This window comes from Lottia gigantea (assembly GCF_000327385.1).
Source record: "Lottia gigantea unplaced genomic scaffold LOTGIsca_9, whole genome shotgun sequence".
NCBI classification, from domain to species: Eukaryota; Metazoa; Mollusca; class Gastropoda; family Lottiidae; genus Lottia; species Lottia gigantea.
In genome coordinates this window covers 4,039,454-4,064,249 of record NW_008710950.1, presented here as the reverse complement: position 1 = coordinate 4,064,249, position 24,796 = coordinate 4,039,454, and the positions used below count along the sequence as shown (strand labels likewise).

The window sequence follows — 24,796 nt, the reverse complement described above, 5'->3', positions numbered from 1 at the left end:
GTTAAAAATGTTGCTATGACTGATAAATTCCAACAAGGAGTATATTTTTTTTCTATATCACTCTACAATTGATTAAGCTCTATTTCAACAGTTAGAATTTTTTGTTATCGTAATATTTTGAACATAATTAAATTTCAATGACAATAAAATCATAACGATTCATTTGTATTTGATTATTATTATTTCATATTGAATTAAATGCATGACCTGATAAATATTATTTTTATTTTGATGAAATTTTTATTATGTTAACGAATACCGGTAAGCTTAAAGCTGTTCAAATAAACACAGTATTATAATAATGTATGTTATCCTTTACCTCATAGAAAGATGGTGGATATTGTTCAAATACTTTCTCAATTGATTTGGAGGGTTCACTGTATGATTTAATTTTCAATGTCACCTTTGCAATCTTCAAGTAAACTCAAAATCTCACTCTTAATGTTAGTAGTTCTTACATGTATGTCTTCCAAAACTAATTGTCAGATTTGTCACATAACTATATATAGACAATTTTACATAAATATTTCACTCTCAAATAATCAGGTATTTAATAACTGGAATATTAATCAGTATGTTCCAAAATAAATAGGATAAAAACAATTACAATCTTATATTTCTCCCAATTAACTTATTCACTTTCATCCAGAATGAACACACTTCAAGGAAGTCACTTAATGTTTGGACTAGCAATAATGGAGGTATTGTATAAATAATGTTAAAATTTCACAGAAAATCGAAAGGAATTTGCAGAAAGACTAAAGGTCTTACTATGTTTCATAATTGGACTTATATTTGATCTACATTGATTACATAGTAAATATAGTCAACTATATAAGAGAACTTCTCTCAACAGTACAGAACAAATGTAAAAAGAAGTGAAAAGATGGTTTTCTTTCTGTTTTGGTTGTTGAGTTTCTGATTAGACCTGGCAAGAAAAAAATCAGTATTCAAAATAAATATTTTTAAAGGAAACATTTCAGATCAGTACAGATTCTTTTTCTCAATTCACCTGTTAGTCTAAATGCTTTCTATTTATTTAACTGGATGTTTCTACTTCTCTTTAGAAGAAAGAGGCCCCATGTTTTAGGCCTTACTCCAAATGAGCATGGACAACATACGTGTTGTATTGTAATGAATCAAACACAAGCTAATTTAATAAAATCTCTTAGATTCCATCCTGAGCTAGATAGATAGAGAACCTTTTCTCAACCTAGATTTCCCTTACAAGGTGATGATCAGAGCCCTGAGTTCCACACACTGCATGTGATAGAGATTCCTGAACAAATGTGTCTCCATTAACCATATAATTTGCATGTAGTACCACACACTTTAATTCTGATATAACACCATATTCAAATTTTATTCTGACCTCATTAAAGAAGTATAATGTGGAGCCCTAGCATTAGCTAGTTGATGTCATAGCAGAATTGACTTGCTTTATAGCTTCTAAATACACTATTAAGAAAATTTCATCAAGAACATCTTATCTTAGATTTTAAAAGAAGATTATTTTGAAGACTTGGATAATACTTTTTAATATCATCTTTGGTAGGTTATTTTGTGGTGAATTTGACAGGTCTATAAACTTGGAGTTCCTGTGTAATAAATCAAATAAACTATAAGAATACAATAGAAACATATCAGTTTATAAGAATATAGTATTATCAACTCAGTGTATATAACCAGCCATTGCCCTGGGGACCAGATCTCTTCTCAATATGTTCAATATTGTATTCAACTAAACATACACTGTTGTGTATTGTCTCTACATTGGCAGAGAAAGCTGGGGGCTACTACACCCCATCCACATATTTCCAGCCAGCAGTTTGAGAAAATTCAGACAAGACTAGTTAAATGTTAAGTATTCTCCGAGTGATGTCTAATGTCCACATCCATAGATATCAATATCATTATATTTATATGTCTTTAAATGATAGCAAAAAAAAAATGGAGAAATCCTGATGCATTTCTGTAAATTTGAAGCCTATAATTGATCTGATTTATCACAGACATAAATATATCATAAGACTTCATGGATTTATATACTATATTAGAAATAATGCAAAGAAATAAAATATGAAATATATAAGCTTAGTTAAATTATTGATTTGAGAAATATGACATTAACAAAACAACATTACATTATTGTTTCAAAACAGGTTATCATGGGGAAACACATGACATTTCCATACAATTTAGAAAAACCTACATCTATTATATTATCATTTTACATTTTACAAAAAAACACATTTCAAATATTTCTCTTTTATTTATTATGTTCAAATAACGGTAACAAATTTATAATGATCAAATATATGGCATTATACCGGTTAGTTCAACTGTAAATTTCAAATTTTCTTTCATAGTCATACAAATCTGTATTCATTATATGAGTTTATATAAAAAAAAGTTGTATTAGTAAGATTCTAGAAAGTGATCATATCATTTTCATGTTATCAGTCAAATTTAATAATTACTTTTTACGTTATCATCCAGAAAAGTAGGACGTAAAACTCCATTCATTTCATTTCATTTCATTTACGTTATCATCATATATCATTTATAACATAATGTATTAAGTATCATATTGTGCAGAACAATTGGGACATAATTCAGTTTAATTTAAATAACTACATCACCTGTATATTCATCCTTCCTTTTCAATATAGTTTTATTTTCTTACTTTCTATTTCAGCCAAAAACACAACAATAATGACCGATGAATATTATGATTATTATGAATATGCATATAAAAGTTTATGTTCAGAACCAATTGTAGAAGGAAAAACTGAAGAAGCAGTGAATTTGGTAATACAGACATACATCTTTCCTATCATATTACTTATTGGAATTATTGGCAACTTAATATCACTGCGCTGTTTACATCAACTTAGTATCAACGTTTGGTCATCATGTCTATATCTCAATGTACTCTGTGTTGTGGATTTACTTGTGTTATTTGTGGAATGTGGGAATCCTTGGTTCCAAATAATTTCCCAACACAATCTTAGTGATGAAATTATGAAAATGTCTGCAGCTATATGTAAGATTTATCCATTTCTATTTCAATTCATGTTACATATTGGACCATGGATTCTTGTAGCCAGTTCTGTAGAAATGATGATTGCGACTAATTATCCACTATTATTATATAAAATGTGTACTCGTGAAAGAGGTAAAGCTGTCATGTTACTTATTACAGTTTTATTAACTTGTATCAATATGCATCATTTCTGGACATATGGATTAGTAACATTTCCTGAAGCGCCAACAGATGCACAAACACAATGTATCTATATAGAAGAATTTTCAGAATTTTTTCGTGACTCTGTTTGGCCATTTTTGAATTTAGCAGTACACCATGTGCTACCATTGATCGTGGTCTCTGTTTTGTTTTTCATTACAACAATGGCTATGGTCAGAAAACGTCATAAGGTAGAATTTGAATTAAAGAAAACTTTAGAGAAATATTTTATGGATATTCACTCACTGAATGAGTTAAAAACAACATTTTTATTAATTAGTTTATTTTATATTATTGTAACTACATTACGTGTAATATTGATTACAGTGGATCAACTTATATCATTAGGAGCAGTAGAAATACCTTGTGAACTTCATTATAAAGTTTTTTCAGTTCTTAATCTTATTCGAACAATAATTGATATCTTACATTTCTGTTTTCTCAGTTTTAAATTTGTGATTTATTTATTCACTAGTTCTCGATTCCGAAGAGAATTGATCAACACCGCCTTCAAGATAATTTCAATTTGTCAGAGACGAGATCGTATCAACCTATCTAAAAATAATCTGGCAACTAAACCGTTAATGGATGGTAGAGTTAATTCCCTGGAACATATTAGTACAAGGCCAGTCTCTGATGGATGTAGTGGAACTTCTAAAATTACAACTAATGTGTGAAATCAACCATCAGCACATAAAATTTTACAAAATGGAAAGAATACTTAAATATCAATGAAATGAATTGAAAGTTGTGATTGTAATTATTTTGTCAAAGGATGTGAATATTTTCAGTGTAAATCTCAATCTTGTAAGAGATATCTAAATCAGTACATTGGGATTACAATGTCTTGAAAAAAAGCCTGCAATTGATAATTCTGTCTACTAGGAACTCATTCCTATAAGATATATGTATCAGATATAAAACAGGAATTTTTGATAACTGTACATTATATAAATACATGTAAATATCAATGTTTGAACATTTTGTATCCAGGGACATTTTTATTTTGTGTTAAATGTTAGTATGTGTTAGTATGCCATTCCAACTGATAGCATTAGGAATAAGAAAGTTTTTTAAATATGAAAAGAAGTTATGTCTGAAAATCTGCATGTGAAGTATAGAATATGTATTTTATGTTGTGGTTTAATCTACTGTATGTACATGTCAAGGTCAAAAGGATATAAGCATTGATTTATTTCAGCTAGCTGTCTCAGTTTTCAGAATACAAACCTGATTCACAATCGAATCAAAAGACAATACTTTGTTTGTACCCGGTTATAATAATTTAATTTGAATTTGCAGATTTCCCTTTGACAAAAAGGAATTAAGACGTCTTTTGTAAATGTAGGAAAGATGGAGTAATTTCTTAACTGTGAATAGCTTAAATTGTGCACTTTAAAGTAGTAAACAAAGTAATAAATCACTATCCTGTTTATGTATAATGTATGTGGTGTATTTATATTGATGTATGTATAAAATAATATACAAACTTAACTTACATTCCTCTCGAAACTTGGGTTCAGTGTTTGCTCCAACACCAGCCAAAGTTCTTATCAATTCAACTTGCATATCATGTTGATCTCTGTACATTGGATCATCAAAAAATGTTTGTAGCTGCATATAAACTCTATCTAAAACCTATAAAGATAAAGATAAATTTACATGGATAGTAAAAAGAATCTAGCCATCTATCTTCTACTATATTCTTATATGAAGAATAATTACATCTGATACGTTCAACAATATCTAATATGTCTGTAGGAGAAATTAATTTGTATTAAAATTGACAAGAAAAAAAACAGAACATGTCTATTACAGCTGTTAATAAAACTTATACATAGTCAACTTCTTACAAACTTCTTACAATGTCTCAGATACAACAGCAAGAGGTGATACAACAGCAAGAGGAGATACAACAGCAAGAGGAGATACAACAGCAATAGGAGATACAACAGCAATAGGATATTTGGACTTGCTTTCAATTTTTTGTTGGCCTGAAAATCAAATGATTCCAATGCTAAATATCCTAAATTTCATTCAAAAAATTCTATATATTTCAATTACTAAGTCCAAAAAACAAAAGAATTCAATTGCTTAGTACAAAAAGCTAAAGTATTCAATTGCTTGGTCCAAAAAGCTATCAAATTCAATTGATTAGTCCAAAAAGTTAAAGTATTCAATTGGTTAAGTGCAAAAAATGAAAGAATTCAATTGTTAAGTCTAAAAAACAAAAGAATTCAATTGCTTGGTCCAAAAAGCTATCAAATTCAATTGCTTAGTCCAAAAAGCTATCAAATTCAATTGCTTAGTCCAAAAAGCTATCAAATTCAATTGCTTAGTCCAAAAAGCTATCAAATTCAATTGCTTAGTCCAAAAAGCTATCAAATTCAATTGCTTAGTCCAAAAACTAAAGAATTCAATTGCTTGGTACAAAAAGCTAACAAATTCAATTGCTTAGTCCAAAAAACTAAAGAATTCAATTGCTTGATACAAAAAGCTAACAAATTCAATTGCTTAGTCCAAAAAACTAAAGTATTCAATTGTTTAGTCCAAAAAACAAAAGAATTCTATTGATAAGTTCAAAAAACAAAAGAATTCAATTGCTAAGTCAAAAAAGCTAATTGTCAATTGCTTAGTCCAAAAAATTAAAGAATTCAATTGCTAAGTCCCAAAAAACTAAAGCTAAAGGCCACAATTGCTTAGTCCAAAGAGCTCAAGAATTTGACTGCTTTGTCCAAAAAGCTCAAGTGCTTAAAGCATAAAAACTAAAGGATTCAATTGTTTAGTCCAAAAAAGCTTGGTCCAAAAAGCTCAAGAATTCAATTGCTGAATCCAAAAAGCTAAATGATTCAATTGCTTGTCTAAAAAGCTTAAAGATTCAATTGCTCAGTTCAAAAAGCTCAAAAATTTGATTGCTTAGTCCAAAAGCTAAACAAAAGCTGAATGATCCAACATCTAGATGTCCTAACAGCTGAATGATTCAATTGCTACATGTCCTAAAAGCTGAATGAATCAATTACTTAATGGATTCGTTGATGAATGATTTTGTTTCAACAGATCAACTGGGAATCTTTAATTCAATCAGTGGTAATCAAATACCCCAAAGAAATTCATTCATTAATATAAAACACTGATCTTAAAACAAAATGAAACACCACATTCATTTGAAGAATAATGAAATCATAATCATAGGACAAATAATTACATAGCTCATTCTCAAGTGTAAATTCCACCTTTGATGTATAATACAGACTGATTCAAAGAAAGGCATGTATTGTAATTTGAAATTCATCAAGACAATGTGTATCAATGAGATTCCATACAGCAGTAGAAAGTGTTTTATATGTAAATATGATATAAATAACAGGAGTTTTTTTCTGGCAGATATTCTAAACTCTCCACTACAGTATTTACTATCATGTATATGTAAAACTTGAGCTAACAGTGTGCTACAATAAATAAAATTTAATAAAAAGCTTAGTAATTGAGAAACTTACACTTCTATTTGTATTGTTTTCTAAAATAGCACCAATAGATGGTATAGTTGAGATTCTTACTGCCCTGAATATAAAGATAAAGTCACATTCAATCCCAGCTAAATTCAACATGGTTTCATTTAAATTCCAACTGAGATTCAATCATAGATCCTAAATTTAAATCAATTTTGTTTTGAAATTCAGAAACAGCTTAAAATTGATTTATACCGAGAGAAAGGAATGGTCACCAAACCCACACATCAGAAAATATAATTTAAATTTATAAATATTGTGCATGGTAAGTTTCATTGAAATCAGATCAAATCTGAGACCGATTGGGAGTACAACTATACATACATCCTTATTATACATTGGGCATATTAAAACAGAAACATCCAGGTATATACAATGAAACCCCTCTAAACTGACAGCCCTCTAGACTCACAGGCAATACTGGCACCTCAGATAGAGTTACATATATCAGTCTACATGCCATTGTAAATAAATGTCACAAGAGTAAAGTTTAATCATGGAAACAATGTAATCAATTTTTTATTGGATTAGTGATTAATCGTTTACTTTGATAATTGATAGTTACAACAAGTGACTTCACTCAGAATACATGTATCCTTATAAAGTCTTTAAATAAACCAGGTTCACAGTTTGATATCATTTCAGATACCTCTTGTGTGAATATAAAATCACACTAACAGAGATAATAGGTCCTCAGAGTTTATTTATCATGATATTAAAGTATACTTACGTTTCAGGATCATTTGCTAGAGTAACTAGAGCTGGTACAACCCGAGTTGATATTAATATATCATCAATACCTTTAATCAGCAGCTATAAAATAAACATACATACATGTACATCATTACATGTTAGACCGACTTTCACTGTCAAATGATTGCAGTTATTCTTTTCAATCTAAGAATAGTGCTATACACTCTACTTTTGCACAGATCTTTGTCCTTTTAAGGGTGAACATAAAAAAAATCAATGAATTTCTATAAAAATCATATAAGACTCTATCAGAGTGTGAGTTATGGCTGTAAGTTATGAGGGAGGTAGTAATTATAGGCAGGGGTCTATAGATGTGCAAATCTAAGATTAAATTGTTGCTAAACAAATCTGAATGTGTGTTTTTGTTTTTTCATTGAAGTTCGAGGAGTTGACAACCTCTAACATACAGATTAGAGAAAACCAACCTACCTCAAACATTGAAGCTGCTGATGCTCTGACCAGAGGTGAAGAATGGACAACTCCATCCCATAATACTACTAGTAATAATTCATGATTTGATTCTTTCAAACTAAAAATAACAAATAAAACAAGGTGTAAAATTGTCAATCAAAGAGATTTTTTTCACGCCAGATTATGTCATAGAAATGAGGAGGTTCTTTCTTCTCGATAATCCAATTAGTATGGTCAATTTTATTAAACTATAACAGACTAAACAATGCAATAAACAGTGTTATTCTACAAATTGGAAACATGCATACGTATGGAAAAGTTCAATAAAATATTAAAGGGATGTTTAATACATGACACACTATTTACACTGTATTAATTCTCAATAATAACTTAAATAATATTCCTACCTTAACTCAGTGAAAGCTGATTTTAAGCCATCTAAAGATCCACGACAAAATGACAGAGTAAATAAAACTTTCTTTAAAAACTGAGATAAATATTCTTTATCTTTCTCCTGTAAAAAAAATGTGAATCCATCTTAAAAACCTTAAAAATCTAGTCAATATTATTCAAAATAATTGTTTGTATCTCAGTCATATTACCAATTTGCTTGACAAATCTGGCTCTATCCATTCCTTAGATGTGATATATGGATGGGATATCTGCATGTTTAGGGCCAGACATAAAATATAAATTTCAATAGAAATAGCTCTATTTTTGGATAGCTGGCAACTTTTGGTATCCATACAAAGCTGAACATCAAGACATTGACACTGGATATTTTAGATATATACAGTTGTGTAACCTATTTTCGTGGATATAAGGATTCAACACCGAATTTCGTCAAAGATAAAAAAACGAAATTTTTTTTTTATGTCTCAGATGTTTCCTCAGATATTCTATAAAATAATTAAAATTGGTTTATTTCGATTTTCTTTATGAATCCTTCATTTTGACCCATATTTCATGAGCAACCAACTCGGCAACGGCGGCAGAATGCGTCACCTATTTTCGTGTACAATGTTTGATCTATAAATAAGTCTAGAAAAACAAGTTGTATGGATACCGGGTGGTATAATTAACTTCTCTTAGTATTTATCTTTAATATCAATTCATTATAACTAGTGACAATTCCTTCAAAGAACTACGATTTAAAAAAAAATAGTTACTGATAAAATAAGATACGTAGCGTGATTATTGCTAAAAGTCACTTAAACAACATAAGAATATGGTCCACTTTGTGTTCCATAGAAATTTTCTGCTGACACAGAATCCGCTAGTTGATCACGTGACTTCATTCGTTGGAATATATTCTAGCAGACGACACTTGGAATTCCGATTACCGCTTGGGATTATAAGGAAATTCGGCCGATTAAAAATGGTGACATTTGGTAATAAGTGAAATCCGCCATTTTGTTTTTGTCAAAGTATGCATTAATACATTTTACCTTGGATTAAACTAATGGATTCATTCTACTAGCTGATATTGTAGAGAAAACCCATGTTTATCAAAACGAGCAAATGCGGAGGTCACGCGAGGTCGCACATGTAAATTATTAATCCTTTCCGGAAATCCACGAATAATAGGTTTCCACGAAATTAGGTTACTTGACTGTACTAAATAGGAATATAGAATGAAGGATGCAGCCATGAAGTTTATAATGATAGAAATGGTACAGTAATCATTATACAATTATTATTAATGTGAATACTATGAAATAAACTGATCAGAGAACAGTGTCTTTCCCGCTGATAAAATTGGTTTAGCCTTCCTAAACAGATGAAATGATAACAATAGCCTATTGGCCTATAAATGATAGCAGTACTTACTGAATGAAACAATGACAAAACTCCAACACTATAAACAGGTATAATACAACTAGTTAACGCTGTATGACCCAAATTAACCTGATAATCTGTAATCAAAATATTTCATTTCATTATCAACCCAGCTATTTTTTCTAATATAACAAGACACACTTAAGGCCCTGTCACACTATAGCGTTTTGTTGGACGTTTGGTTGTGTTTTGAAAAATCGGAGAAACGTTGGGGAATCTTGACGTTCTTCAAATTAAGTTTCTAGGTCAACGTTGTTATAATGTTCTTGTAACGCTTAGGTAATGCTCTCGACCGTCTGTAATTGTAGATGCGCTCCTCCTGTGATACACCACGGAGACTGTAGGGTTTCATCATATAGGATCTCAGGGCAAAGGCGTCATCTCCAATGTAGAAGTATGGAACATTTGGAGTAAATTGTGGGAGAGGCTGTAGAAACCCACTCAGGTCTTCTTCAGCTCCATGTTTCAGCTCACTGCAGTTGTAGATGTGGATATCTGATGCTGATCCCAGGCCTCCAAGATCTGCCCACACGAATTTGTAGTCAGAATCCACAAGGGACAAAAACCTCTTGTAGTTGTAGTACAAGAAGCCACGGTCTGGAGGACATCTAATGACCACATGCTTGCCATCCAGAGCTCCCACCTGATAGAATCTGTCAGCAACTTCCTTCCACTCTTGTGGCGTACTCTGGCAGGTCAGCATCTCATCCAGGTACTCATCAAGTATGGCATGGCAAACCTCTCTGCAAGGAATAGCTGTCCCCAGAGGCAAGGTGTCACAGTCAGGGCAAGTTTTATACCAGGGACGAGGGCTGGTCTAAAGCCAGTATCCTTCTTGCTGATCCTGGGACCAACTCTCTGTCTCAGCTCATCAAACATCTCTGGTGGCATGCACAGGAAGTTGTGGAAGGAGGCTTGGTTTTCAGCTCTGAGTCCAGCCATCAGCTTGTCATAAACACCAAACTTCCTCCCTCTCCTCTTCCTTTTCTTCTTGGACTGCCTTGGACATCTTGGCCTGGTGCAATGCCAACTGCAGGAGGTTGTTGTGATGCATGAGAGCAGCAACAGCATACTTGTGTTTCTCTTGATCTGTAATTCTTCTGAGGTCTTAACTCTGGCGGTGGCAAGCCCCCTATATATGGCAAGTAGTTGCCAAACGCTCCTGAATGCTACCAGTAGTTTACAGGTGCATTACAAAGACGTTACACAGATGTTACACAGACGCTGGAAAAATTCAGAACACCGATAGACGTTAGGAAGACGTTAAAAGAGCGTTACATGAGTGTTATGCTGAGAAACATTGGCGACACGCTCGACAGACACAGGCGTTACCCAAACACTAGCCACGCACTGGACACTGGATCCTGATGGGCCGACGACCGTCTTGCGTCCAGGGAACGTCCTTACTTTCGAGTAACGTTCGAGTAATGACAGGCTACTTTCGTGTAAATTATTTTGACTGACTAATCTGAAACTGAATAATTTTAAATCTAGATCTGAATGTACTATAATTGTTCTTACCTAAAATATCATCTGGTAAACTAACTAATTCTTCAAACTTTGGCTTCACCTAAAATATTTCAATAAATCTTTATTTTTTGTGTATCTCTGACCTCCCACTACTGTCATGTGTTAAAATATTAAAAATTCAGCATGAAAGCACATGAAGAGCTATAAGGAAAGATAGCTTTGCCAGGCAAGGTATATTGATTTTGAACACAAATATTTAGCAGTACAGTAACAATCACCAGTATGAAATATTCAACCTTAAGTCATACACTTCTTTTGAACTCTTTAGGGTGATACTGAATAATATTGAGTATGAGTTATTGCCCTACGTGTTCAATCTTTACCTCGTGAAAACTCTAGAAGGCAAATATTAAATCTTCAGCGCAATAATGAATAATAAAACCAAGTTTTGTCAAAATTCAGCAAGAATCAAGTTTTTATGAGCTACAAATTGAACGATTTTTCAAGATCAAGGGCAATAACTCATACTAAATATTTTTTTTCCGATTTATCTGATTTTCAATAGGCTTTATCCTTTGGTGACAACAAACACTCAAGCCAAATTTCATTAAAATCCATGTGCATTCTAGAAAGTTTACAAGCTAAAAATTGAATGCGTTTTCAAGAATAAGGACAGTAACTCATACTCAATATTTTTAGATTCTTCTGATTTTCAATAGGGTTCATCCTAAGGTGATAACCAACACTCAAGCCACATTTCGTTAAAATCAAGAATTGTCCCTTCTAGAGTGTTTACAAGCTAAAATTTGAACGTGTTTTCAAGAACAAGGGCAATAACTCATACTAAATATTTTTCAATTTTTCTTTTTTTCAATACAGTTTATCCATGGGTGATAACCAACACTCATGACAAGTTTCGTCAAAATCCGTCTAGAATTGTGCCTTCTAGAGTGTTTACGAACTGAAAATTGAACGCGTTTTCAAGAACAAGGGCAATAACTCATACTAAATATTTTTCAATTTTTCTGATTTTCGATAAGGTTTATCCTTGGGCGATTACGAAGACTCTTACCAAGTTTCATCAAAATCCGTCATGAATTGCACCTTCTAGAGTGTTTACGAGCGTTTCAAGAACAAGGGCAATAACTCATAGTAAATATTTTTCGATTCGTATGATTTTCAATAGGGTTCATCCTTGGGTGATTACAAACAACCATACCAAGTTTCGTCGAAATCAGTCAAGAATTGTGCCTTGTAGAGTGTTTACGAGCAATTGTGGACGGACGGACGGACGGATATGGGTGACGGCAATATACGCCCCCCATTTCATGTGGGCGTATAAAAATGGAAGATAATTCTAAAGTTGAATCTTGCAAGCAATCTTTTATTGTCAGGTAAAAATTGTAATCTGTGAATACAACCCACCTTAGTTCTGGTAAATGTTTCACCAAATGTTCTACATATTCTATGTATCAATCTACTTAAAGCACTTATGACTTTATGAAATGAAAGCCCAATACCCTCTGTTATATCTAATAAACGAGGTATACTGAAATATAAACAGGTCAAAAATATTTTTCAATAGAATGACTGTAAAAAGCTCTGTTTGTCTATATTTGTAACCAGAAAACAGATCCAAAGATACATATACATGGGACAATGTGAACATGGAGTTTTCAAATGTGTATATTTGGGATACTTTATCAAAATGATCATTTATCAATAAGTTACTTGTACCATATGACTAAATATCATAATTGATGCCTTCAAATGTCTTATCAGTTCACTGTGCTATAAAGCAGCTGGTAAAAACCATTCTGTAATAGAGTAACTTAAAACAACAGTAGTACTTACAAATTATTTACAACCCAGTTCAATTGGTCCCATGGTTCATACCATTCTTCACTGATATAATCTTCATATAGAGATAATAAATGATAGAGATATTGTTTATCTCCTATTATTATATTAATATCTGTTAATTTACAGCTAGATACAGGAAATCTATCATCTGTAAATATAGTACTAATATATTACAATCCTCTACAGACAAAGTCTGACCAAATTCTAATCTTGTTTTCAAAAACATAACAAACAGTTACCATTGAGTTTTTTATGCACAATACTCGTTATTAGATACAAAGATTCATTTTCCTTAAAAATTCTACCATGTCCTTTAACTATGAAATACAACCTGACCATTACAGTAGGAAATTAGATGCAAATAATAGGAAATTCTTAGTGTCCAACAAGATTGATCTTAACTTATAGTCTAACTGAAGTTCACATAATTCACCAAACTCTAGTTTCAGAGAACTCATACTTAATACTCACAGATATTTTTCTTCTTCAAAAACAATTCATTTAAAATTTGTTGCAATTGAGAAATTTCACAATAGAAATGGGAGTACATGTATCACAAATGTTCATCATAAAATATTTAGAGAAATTAGGTTTAGAATCCAAAAAAAGGACTTAACAATATATCGTTTAAATTGTGGGTTTATCACTTAAATAGTCAAACACTTGATGTAAATTAACAAAGATATCTAACCTTCATCAGGTTCTATATGCTTCTGTGTTTTTAATTTCTTAAGAAAAGGACCAGATTCTAGGACGGATAAAAACAGGAATGGTACTAATTCTTGTAGTTGAGATACTAATAATAAAAAGCGATGTTCATCTAATGGTATATTGGTACAGGTTGATGATCTCTGTGCTGCCACAACACCCTGTAAAATTTAAAACACCACTTAAAATTCTTACTTCCTTGAATATCATTACTTACATGAGAGCTAATACTGAGCACACTATCTCCCTGATAACAATTCTGATACATTTATTTAATTTTACCCTTATTTGTGGTATATTATAATATAACTTAATACAATTTGTTTGTTTAGAAAAAGCCAGAATTGTGTTTGGAAGTATATATTGGAATTTGCGAGTTCATCAAATGCAAAAGATGCATTTCATCTATTTAACAAAAAAATATGATATACACTTTTTCAAGGCTGAAATGATTAGATTGCTCAGTATCTAGCTAACACGTAATTATTTTTATGTTAGTCATTCCACAACGATTCCATGCTTTGCCCAGTTTTAGTTAAGCAACCACTGACTGTTAAGCTATTCTTCCCAAAACCAACCAATTCTTATGATCTTATAGATAATTCACTACATAAAGATGATATGAAGGGGCAAAACAATCTTTACCAGCTGTCCAAAAATGTAAATTGCATCTACACTGTTAGATCAGAAACATGTTTTTGAATTTGGCTTAATAAATGAGTATTGACCAATGAAACTTACTGAGTTTTGATTGGATGTATTAGTATTAGTAGTTACAAGATGACACGGTATGTCCTGTTAGTTTGAATATAGTTAAAATACAATTAAACTACTATAGTGTATAACTATTGTTAAACGAAATACTATAAAGTACTTAATTTATACAAACACAGATACAACTTAATTAACTTTTACAAATACATAAATTACTAGTATAGTTGAAATACTTGAATTGATAATATTTACTTTCTAAAACACATTTAGATTTTATTGGTGAAAAAAAGGAAGTGACAGTAAAGTAAAGACCAAAACCCAAAACATAAATAAAGCCTCTAAACAGAACCTAAAATATTTGTTCATGCTTATCTTTAAAATAGTGGACATTTTTTAACAGTTCTGATATTTTATTACCCCAGAAATAAAATGAGAAAGTTATCAACGACACATAAAGATTCAAAATAATCTACACCAGAAAGATATTTATATTAACTACAACAGGTATATACTCATTATACAATACATTTAAAAGATTATCTACTGGCTTAAGATTAATAAAATTCATCAAAATCTTCAACATCCATCTTCTTTAAATTAAATTATGTTTCACTTGAGGAAGGAATGCAGGAAAGCATGTCTCTAAATGATATATGAAGAATAAAAAAACCTACACAAACCAGCACCAATAGAATTTCATCATCAACATTCATAAGGCTAAATGATTTCTACTTTTAATTGTGGAATTGAGAAATTTTTAATTAATAAATTTGTACAAATTATATTGATTCAAGGTTAATGCCAATATTAAATATCATCAAAATATACTTTAAAAATTCAGCTGATAGAGCTCATTTTCAGCTTTTTTTTTAGCACCATTGTGGGCAAAAATATCAGCAAAAGTGACAACAACCTAGATATCAAGCCCTTGAAACATTTTCGCAAACAGTTTTTATCACTGACATTTTCTTTGGAGAATGTTTATAACAACTTTGATTAAGAGTATATCTAGTCTATCTTTGAGATAAGAAGGAATCAAAAAGTTATGAATGTTGTTTAAACAATTGATATCTTGAACCAGTAGATCAGGAAGCCAGTGTGTAGAAGAGGAAATAGCCACAAAGATAAAAATGGAAGTGCCTTAACTATTTCCTCCAGTTCTCGTAAAATAGAATGTAAAAGATGATGTTCAAGTTTGCCCAATTCGTACGACCAGCTGGCAAAAGATGGTAAAAAGACATGTAGACAAGCTGTTAAAACTTTCTCTGAACCATCTTTAAATGATTTCTTTAACAATTCAAATCCCTGAAATAGAGAATAGGTGTATGCACAATACCCTTTAATTTTACATTAAAATGACTATAGAGGTGGTAATAAACCAAACTTTATAATCAGTTTTCTTATCAACTTCTATCAATTTTTTATATGCCTAACAAAATTTCAAAAATATTTAAAAGATGGCATAAGAACTGTATAAAATAAATCTGTTGGAGATTGTGTAGATATAATTTTTAGAAAGTACAAGAAAGCAAAGAGCAAGGAATTTAATTACTAACCTGGATATATTTATCATTATCACAGATAAAACCTAACAATAAACCTAAACTACGAACTACAGCCTCACGAACATCTTCATCTTTATCTTCTTCTAACATCTGAGTTAACATGGATAGTAATAGTGATGATCTGATTTCAGCCTGAAACAATATCAAAATATATTACACTACTTATGAGGTTCTATATGCTAATGTTACATGCAAACAAGTATAGATATCTCTATATGGCCAATGATTGATACTAGTGACAAACTTATATTTTCATGCCATTCTTTCTTCAGAACATGGAAGAATGCCGTTTGTAAGTGACTTTTTCACACCATCAAATAGAATCGGAAGGATCAATAGAATTATATACATGATAGACCTAATAGTCTTAATTACATGATAGAAAGAGAAGGATCAAATTCTGAATGTGAAGTAAGAGTAGGAGAAAAAAACAACTTACTGTAAGATAAGAAGATAAAGCACCACAAGCCTCAGCCACTAACAATCTTCTTTCTACATATTTATGACTAATCTGTAATATTCAAAATACACATAAAATGCGTTTAATCAGTAAAAATATACAAGTGAGGTTCACGTAATGATAATATCACAATAAAATTCATGCAACATTTCTTATAACATTATAACATTATAAAATATAAACAGATGGGTTTTTCAAAAAATCTACTTCAGTTTCACACAAAAACTAGAGGAAAACATGAAGTATGAACAAGGATATGGACATTCAAAGCATTACTCAACATTACTTAACACTTCTGTACTAACCTGTTCCCAACATTGTGGTAATAATTCTGTTTCTAATCTCGTAGGACCCACAGTTTCAGCAAAAGCTATACAACCTGTTAGTATCATTTGCCTAAAAAAAAAGAATTAATATACATGTAAGATGACATGATAGAATAGTATAGTATCGTTTATTTATCATAAATTTGACCTGAGAAAGCAATGGACTCCTTCTGTTTCAAATGAAATGAAACGAAATGAATGGAGTTTTACGTCCTACTTTTCTGCACCATGTGTGCTTCAAATTAAACCCTAGCTAGATATCTGTAAATAAAACGGTTGTAAATCTGATTATACTTTAGTCACAGACTCACCTTTGTTCATCATCAGGTTTTTTAATCAAATTAAACAAAATATTTAATAAATTGTCTCTTTCTTTACTATCTGTATGTAACATAGCTGTACAGATAATAACTGGTATTAATTCCTATATAAATAAATAAGAGCTTAAAATTCACTTAAGAATTTGGGTACATATGGAAAGAAATCAAACAATGGTTAATATATGCCAGATATGTGTTTTCTGACTATACTATGTATGATATAAGGAAATGCCATAATCATTCCACAGCTCTATTTCCTATTTTAATACAACCAAAAGCTCATCACACTTGACTCACTAGCGACAGAACTTATTATATTTAATTGTACAAAATGTGTGACTATAATTCAATAGTTTCAATGTGAAATTGGCCTAGTTTGCAAAAAAAGCAGAGAATAGATAAATTTATAATGATCTTACCTCACGTTTAGCTAACAATACATTAGGTACAATATGTGGTAAACATCTAGCTAGTAATCTTATAACACCTTCATCATCTATATTATTAATCTTACATACTTCTTGTGTTATTCTATTATCATTAGATACATGGAATGCTACCTCTCGTAGAGCTTTACAGAATGAAGCTGCCATTTTTCTACAACATTTTTTATATCAGACATTTGCATGAAGTAAATTACTACTTTCAGTATAAATATATAAATTGTAAGACATGGTTTGAAATACACTATTTAATGTGTAATGTAGTGTTCTCTATAGTGAAATCAACAGAAACTTGGGAGAATCACACGTATCAACTAGGTCATAGACATAATCAATCACTACATGTATCAAATTATGTTGATATCAATGGTTCAAGGTTGACAATTGTTTTGTTCAATTAATATAATATATATGATTAAAGCAAAAATATCCTTCTGCTGTAGATGGAAATGAAATAAATGAAATGAAATAAATGAAATGAAATGGACTTTTACGTCCTACTTTTCAGCACTTTATGGGCTAATGAAGATGTGGTGGAGATGAAAGCTCACTCAAATCATCTGATATAAACACAATATAACTACCTGTTACATGATGTATCTACCAAAGTTTTATCCTGATCTTTATATTGCTGTTTATTTCCACTGCCTTCAGCATCAACTACATCTGTTTTTATTTCATCATCTAACCTTAAACTGTCTTCCATATTACCATTTGTTACTATAGTAACATCTTCATTAATATCACTACCAGGTGAATTTGTCTCGCTGTCTGTGATTGGCTGATAACTAGCTTCAGAATCAGTCATAGTTGGTGTTTCCGAGATATTTGTAAAACTTGTAGAACTAGTTACAGATTCTGAACGGTTTGATTTAGGGGGTGCAGGCATGGAATGGAGGGGAATGTTTCTGTTTGGTCCCCTAAAATAAAACCAAAAAATAATATCAAATATTCATAGTTATATTTATATTTATCAGTGCAGAGCCAGATATTAAAACTAGTTCCACAAGGTATTCTTTTTTACAATAAATAATGACAATCTATGTGTGAATTCAGAAAACTTACATTTTTAGAATTTTAACTTGTTCAGCCAGAATATCTCTTTCTTGTAGTAGCATCTGTAACTCATCTTCTAAGTCATTGATTCTTTGTTCCTAAAGAAAATGTTTCTATCACAATCCATATAACTTTGCAAAGAAAGGGTATGAAAAGATTTCATGATGAACAATGCAGGTCCTAATTCAACCCTTGTTATATTTCAAGAAAATTTCAGATTCAGAACTAATACTCTAAGTATGTTATGAATTAACATCAATATCAATATTAACAGGCTAAAGTATATTTTATAGAAATATCTCTGACATATATATGGTAAGGTGTTGATTTAGCTATCTCTGGTTGTAGTTTCCAGACTAATTTTTATCAATAAACTTGATAACAACTATGAGTTTTCTTGCCATAATGTTAAGCAACAAAAGAACCTTTAAGTTGAATACTGGTTCTAATTACTACTTACTAATTGTAATTTACAGTTTGTCAAATCAACCTCCATTTCTTCAAGATGTTCATCTACCATATCAGTTTCACAACCAAAATCTCTAGTTTCTTTACTAGGTATAATGTGATTACCAAAATCACGAAATAGTGATAATAAGTCTGGTGGTCGTGATACATTTAACCCAACATCGTCCCAATCTTCAAAGTCCTAAAAACATTCCAATCAATTAAATACATCATACTTTTTTAATGTCTAAAAGATTATATCTAATTCACAAGGCAAAAAATTCCAGACCAATTCATTGAGAGTCCATCTTTCAATCATCAGTACTTAAGTGTAGACTGTCATCTTACCTCTTAACAAACAGACCTATATTACTCTCATCTCAATATTTTGAACAAAAAAATGTCAATAGTGTTATGCTGCAGGAATATATGTCTACTGGCTCAAAATTTTGAAATTTACTTGCGACCACTGATGGCTCAATAAAGCTGTAACTATTAGACAGCAATTTGTTCATTCATCGATCAACAAAACACAGAAAAAATACACATAGCCAATCATTTTAAAAAGAAAACTGACCTGTTCCTCATTTTCTTCAGAGAAAGTGACTGCTGTTAATTTATAGTTATTTAGTAACAAATATTCATTCACTAGAAAGTTTAAAGCTCTATTCTCCATGGGTCTCATCACATCATCAGTAGCCATACCTTGACTAGTATCAGTAAATTCTGGTGTTACCATTTCTTTCTCTATAAAATAGACACAATTTATAATTTGTAAAGATAAATACAATTCGTAAAGATAGCTTGCCAGGCAAGGTAACATTTATAAAATGATAAAACAGTCTTTAGTGAATAAAGTACGAATTTTCTCACATTAAAGAAATTTTAATAGTTTGTAGTAATTCCACAAAATTGTTTAAAATCAATATCCCAAATACATCAAATTATTAAAATCACACAGCTCTAATATCAAGGGCAAAAAATTATTAAGAGTGAAATCGTTGAAAATTCAAACTTGACCAAGATCTCATCAATATAAATAAAAACTCCATTCATTTCATCTCATCATCATAAAAATCACATGAAATCAAGGGCAATAACTCAAAAGATTGTCAAATTTGAACTTGACCAGGATCTCATCAATATGAATGGTCACAACAAATTTCATTAAAATCAGTTGAAAACTGTAGTCTCTAATGTGTTCACAAACAAATTTTAATGCACTTTTCCTAAGTCAAGGGCAATAACTCCATGTGCGTATAAAAATGCTCTCTTTGGAAGAAAATCTAAGTTTATGTGTTATAAAGACAACAGGCAAACCTGGATCACATAATTTTGCAAAAATGAAGACTACAGCTATTTGCTAGTGTAATCAAGTTATAATATTTTAATAAGTTATTTCATAATAATTGAAATTACTGGGATAGTTCAAAGCATTGTGTGAAAGACATGTAGCAAGTATTAATAAAATTCCAAATTCATAGGCACGCACTAACATAAAGTGTTATATTCTCTAGTTTGGCCTGGCCTTGTTAATCAGCACCAAGTACTTTAATGTAACAGACGGAAACAAATTCTATCCCCTGTGTAAGTTATTGGCCAAAATTTCTATTAAAACTTATATCATAAATATATTATACTGAAGGGTGCGGTTTAATAAAGAACTACTATAATCTTTAGTTAAATGCCATAGAAAATCAATAAACTCTTGATTATACTTATATATTAGTATGATAAACATGAAAACTATTCTCCAATACAAACCTGCCTCTCTTGTTAAAGTAGCTCTTAATGAGCGAATAGTTTCATGAGCTTTTCTTAATTCAAATTCCAAGACTGAAAAAAAAATCGTAATCTTTTATAACTTTTATTGATAGAATAACTTTATATAGGCCTAAAGATCAGACATGCTTCACTAAATAGTGGATGCAGATATATTAAAGGACAGATGCAGCTTTTCCAGGAGTAAACCATTCCTTGGTCTCAGAAATATGAATTGTTCCACAGCTTATCGTGGAAATTTGAGCCATCCTAGTATAGTCATAATTATCTATCTAATATCTATTTCATAACTTTTGGTTAGAACACTCACCAGCAACTCTCTCATCAACTTGTCTCTCTCCATCATCAGAATAACGAGCAAAATCCAATGAATCAAATGTCTGAACACTTGAAGTCCTTGCTGAAAAATATTTATATTTAAAATTCACATAATGCTATTATAGACAAATTCATAAGCTTATACCATGCTTTAGGAATTCAACAGAGGTCTCCTAGCCTCTGAATATGTATTGAGGACACATACAGCTTCTATTGGCACCATTCTGATTTCTAGTCTAATGACTGGGGATCATCAAAGTGAAATGATATCTTTAATAGTGATGTTATGATGTTGTCAAGTTTATTGGAATATAAGAACCAGAGATGTTGAACGAGCTCTATTTTACCCCATTACATCTAAAAACCTCTTTTTGACAGCATTTCGGGCTACTGTAAATGAAACTGTACAGTACTGTAGTTAAATTTCTTTGTGTAAATTGAGTTTGTACAGTAGATATTGATAGCTGTATATCCATTTAATATAAGTACTATATGAGTTAATCAGCAACTATAAGCTTATTATTTTGATAATGATAAACTATTTTACTACAAACTGCACACACAAAATGTATTTCATACAAAGTTTTACTGGTTGCTATTAAATGTGCTATTTAATAGTAAATACTTAAACTTTATTGCTCATGAGCTTCAGAAATATTTCTGGGTATGAAAGTAAGTATAAACTTCGAAACTAATGTTAGTGAATGTAGGGTATTATAGTAAATAGTGCAAGGACAGACAATATAACCATCAGTTTACATAAAGATCTTTAACATAATAACAATTTGATTTTTTTAAATACATAATAAAATGTGTAAAAAAAAACTTGCTAATTGTAGCCATCTAATCTATGCTTGAAAAATATATTTAAATTGAACAGTATCAGAAATTTTGAGATTCTACACCAAAAAAGTAATTGATTTGACTTAATTCAATTGTTTTATTGTGACATTTTTTCTGATATAATTAGCTTCTCTTTAAAACTTACATAACGATTTGAATCAAGCTGATTACAGAAAATAAAGAATATGTCTCAAATTGTCACTAATATAATTACAGAATTTAACCAAAGAAAAAAGATTCAATGCAAAGGAAGGAATGTAGGGTAAAGTAAGGCAAGGTCTATGAGAGTAGGTCTGTCTCTAAATATGTTTAAAAGAGTTACCATAGCAATTGGGTAATCAAAGATGAAGCAATTTTGCTCAATTCACCTTTTCAATTAATTTGATATTTTTTGATAAAACATTTTCTGTCATTAAATGTATTGTAATGACAGAATGATGTATGATATATAATTTTTTACTTTTAATTTCCATTTGACATTATCAAACTTTAATTTTCATAAAAAGAATTACCACGGAATTTCACTAATGAAGAATCTGCCTGATTTTCTGTAAAATAGGAATCATGACAGGATATTATTCTAAGCAATAGGCACATATGATTATATGAACATGGAATACTAGAATTACAGAGTAGTCGATAAAAATTAAGATAAAAACAAAAAATACAAGAAGTCTGGAAGAGTCCAAAAAATACTAAATGTATCTCCCAAGTTAATAGGTCTAATTCTAATTAAACACATATTCAATTAAATTCCCACTCTGCCACAGAAAGGGTTTGTATGGAACATCATTGTGTCCAAACCACGCCTTCATTCGTCATACTTTCTTGAGACTATGGTAGTGGTGGGAAAAATTACGTATTCATAGATAAATATTGTCCAATCAAAATTGGCCCTAATGTATTGGTAGCAAAATTTCAGCCAATCAAGACATATTACTTACTATGACACTTTGTTTGCGAACGAACGTAAACAAAATGAAAGCAGCATGTCATTAAATGTTTAGATAAATGTGGACGGTACAGAATTGAGTAAGATTTTCGGTAAAGAATGGAAGCAGAGAGAAAGTTAAAACCTTACATGACCTCATTTCCTCTCTAATGATCTGATTGGTCAGATTTAAATACCGCCAATCTGATTTCCACGCCCACAAAACAAAGTGTACTGGGTTTAGTTTTAATACAGGTTAATAAGACTTGTCATTCGTAATACGATGTATGGAACATCTACTCCATAATCACAGTGGAGAATTTGCCAATCATTTCTATATGAATCAAGTATATAATTCATTAGATTGAAAGTGATACTCCTAGGCTATAAAATTTTTGAAATCATTGGATATCATAATTATTTATCAACTATTAAAAAATTATCTCAAAATTTATTTTTTAAAAAGAGTGAACATTAAGCTGAAAGTAGGAAATGTAGGCTATAACTACACCTGTGTTTAGTGTTTAGGCCAGAAAATAATTATCATGTATACAATCTGATTCAAGATGTTTCTGATATATTTTTCATGTCATTCACACATGATCTGAAAGTTCTTGGTCATATCATATAAAACCAATCAAATGTTCTTTAATGTCTTATTGAATTATGGGATATTCTTAGTTAACCATTAACTTGTGATGTCGGTCCATTTTTACAGTCTTTTTGGCTCTTTTGGGGAGAGTTCATCAGAACACAATTTAAAGGAGAATTTTGTGTAATTGTATGACAAGTGAGTGAGTGGCAGAATGTAGAATCTGAGAATCGTGTTTTAGTTAGACATATTACGAATAAATGATAATTCGATACACATGATGCATAATGCAATCCTTTGAATTGAAATATACATACGTAGTGTAGGTGAAGGACTGTCATCTTTGGTTCTTTCAAAATTTCCAGGATTTGAAAAGTAATCTCTCAATCGAGGTAGTTCTCGACCAGTTTCTACCAATTCTGTGTGCAGCTCTAAAGCAGTCAGTATGTAATTATCCCCCAATAACTTAGCAGCAATGGAGTCCCAAGATATATCCGGTGCTTCCTTCTTTTCCGATTGTAATTGTTGGTTGTCTTCTGTGGGTGTTTCAGTGCCTTCAAATTCATTTTCAATCAAATCTTCTTCGAATGGGTTTAGACCATCCGCCATTTTGTTGATCACGTGGGTTGCATTTTCAAAACATTGTAAAAATGCACAATTGCATATAAAGAATCTGGATGATTGTAAGATTAATGTAATGTTTTTTTTTATATTGATTGAGAATAATATTAGACTGTCATATTATGATTAATATGTTGAATTGTTGATATATTACAGAAAGTGGAAATAAAACGTGATCAATAACAGTTTTTGTTACAAATACGTACTCATTGTTACGTGCAGACTTTCTGTTAAAGCTGTTCGTCGGTTTGTTAGAAAGCACTTGACTAAATTGCTAAAAGGACTTCCTAAGTGAAGTTTGAAATAACTTTGTTTCATTTTTAAATACACGTGTAACATGATTGTATGGTAAATCTTTAAGATTTTTAAAAAAGGTTTGGTCTGATAAAAACGTTTTCCATAAACAGTACAATCACTCAAGATTCTTATAGATTTAACTTCTAATGTCTATTACTGTTTAATAGTATTACTACAACTATTTTCATAGTGGTAAAATGGGAATTAGGGGCGATATTGTGAGCAGACACCAACCAGGATGAATTCCCTAACATCTATACTAAACGTTTGGTGACTGCTTA

The 24,796-nt window shown here is 30.9% G+C and overlaps 1 protein-coding gene across 1 annotated transcript in view; it reads right to left on the bottom strand.

Moving 5' to 3' along the window:
* Positions 1-24,206, bottom strand: part of LOTGIDRAFT_108770 (hypothetical protein) — a gene marked incomplete at both ends in the record, with an annotated part of 64,395 nt that extends 40,189 nt beyond the window's left edge. The window contains 23 exons of the mRNA XM_009068427.1: positions 4,747-4,885; positions 6,745-6,808; positions 7,487-7,569; positions 7,939-8,038; positions 8,328-8,434; positions 9,751-9,836; positions 11,281-11,329; positions 12,655-12,778; positions 13,084-13,240; positions 13,784-13,943; positions 15,661-15,819; positions 16,071-16,211; positions 16,519-16,590; positions 16,845-16,935; positions 17,177-17,289; positions 17,605-17,771; positions 18,220-18,536; positions 18,694-18,782; positions 19,145-19,333; positions 19,709-19,878; positions 20,896-20,967; positions 21,224-21,313; positions 23,915-24,206. Coding sequence (XP_009066675.1) covers positions 4,747-4,885; positions 6,745-6,808; positions 7,487-7,569; positions 7,939-8,038; positions 8,328-8,434; positions 9,751-9,836; positions 11,281-11,329; positions 12,655-12,778; positions 13,084-13,240; positions 13,784-13,943; positions 15,661-15,819; positions 16,071-16,211; positions 16,519-16,590; positions 16,845-16,935; positions 17,177-17,289; positions 17,605-17,771; positions 18,220-18,536; positions 18,694-18,782; positions 19,145-19,333; positions 19,709-19,878; positions 20,896-20,967; positions 21,224-21,313; positions 23,915-24,206 — 3,031 coding nt within the window. The remainder of the gene's footprint in view (positions 1-4,746; positions 4,886-6,744; positions 6,809-7,486; positions 7,570-7,938; positions 8,039-8,327; positions 8,435-9,750; positions 9,837-11,280; positions 11,330-12,654; positions 12,779-13,083; positions 13,241-13,783; positions 13,944-15,660; positions 15,820-16,070; positions 16,212-16,518; positions 16,591-16,844; positions 16,936-17,176; positions 17,290-17,604; positions 17,772-18,219; positions 18,537-18,693; positions 18,783-19,144; positions 19,334-19,708; positions 19,879-20,895; positions 20,968-21,223; positions 21,314-23,914) is intronic.
* Positions 24,207-24,796: the final 590 nt, after the last annotated feature.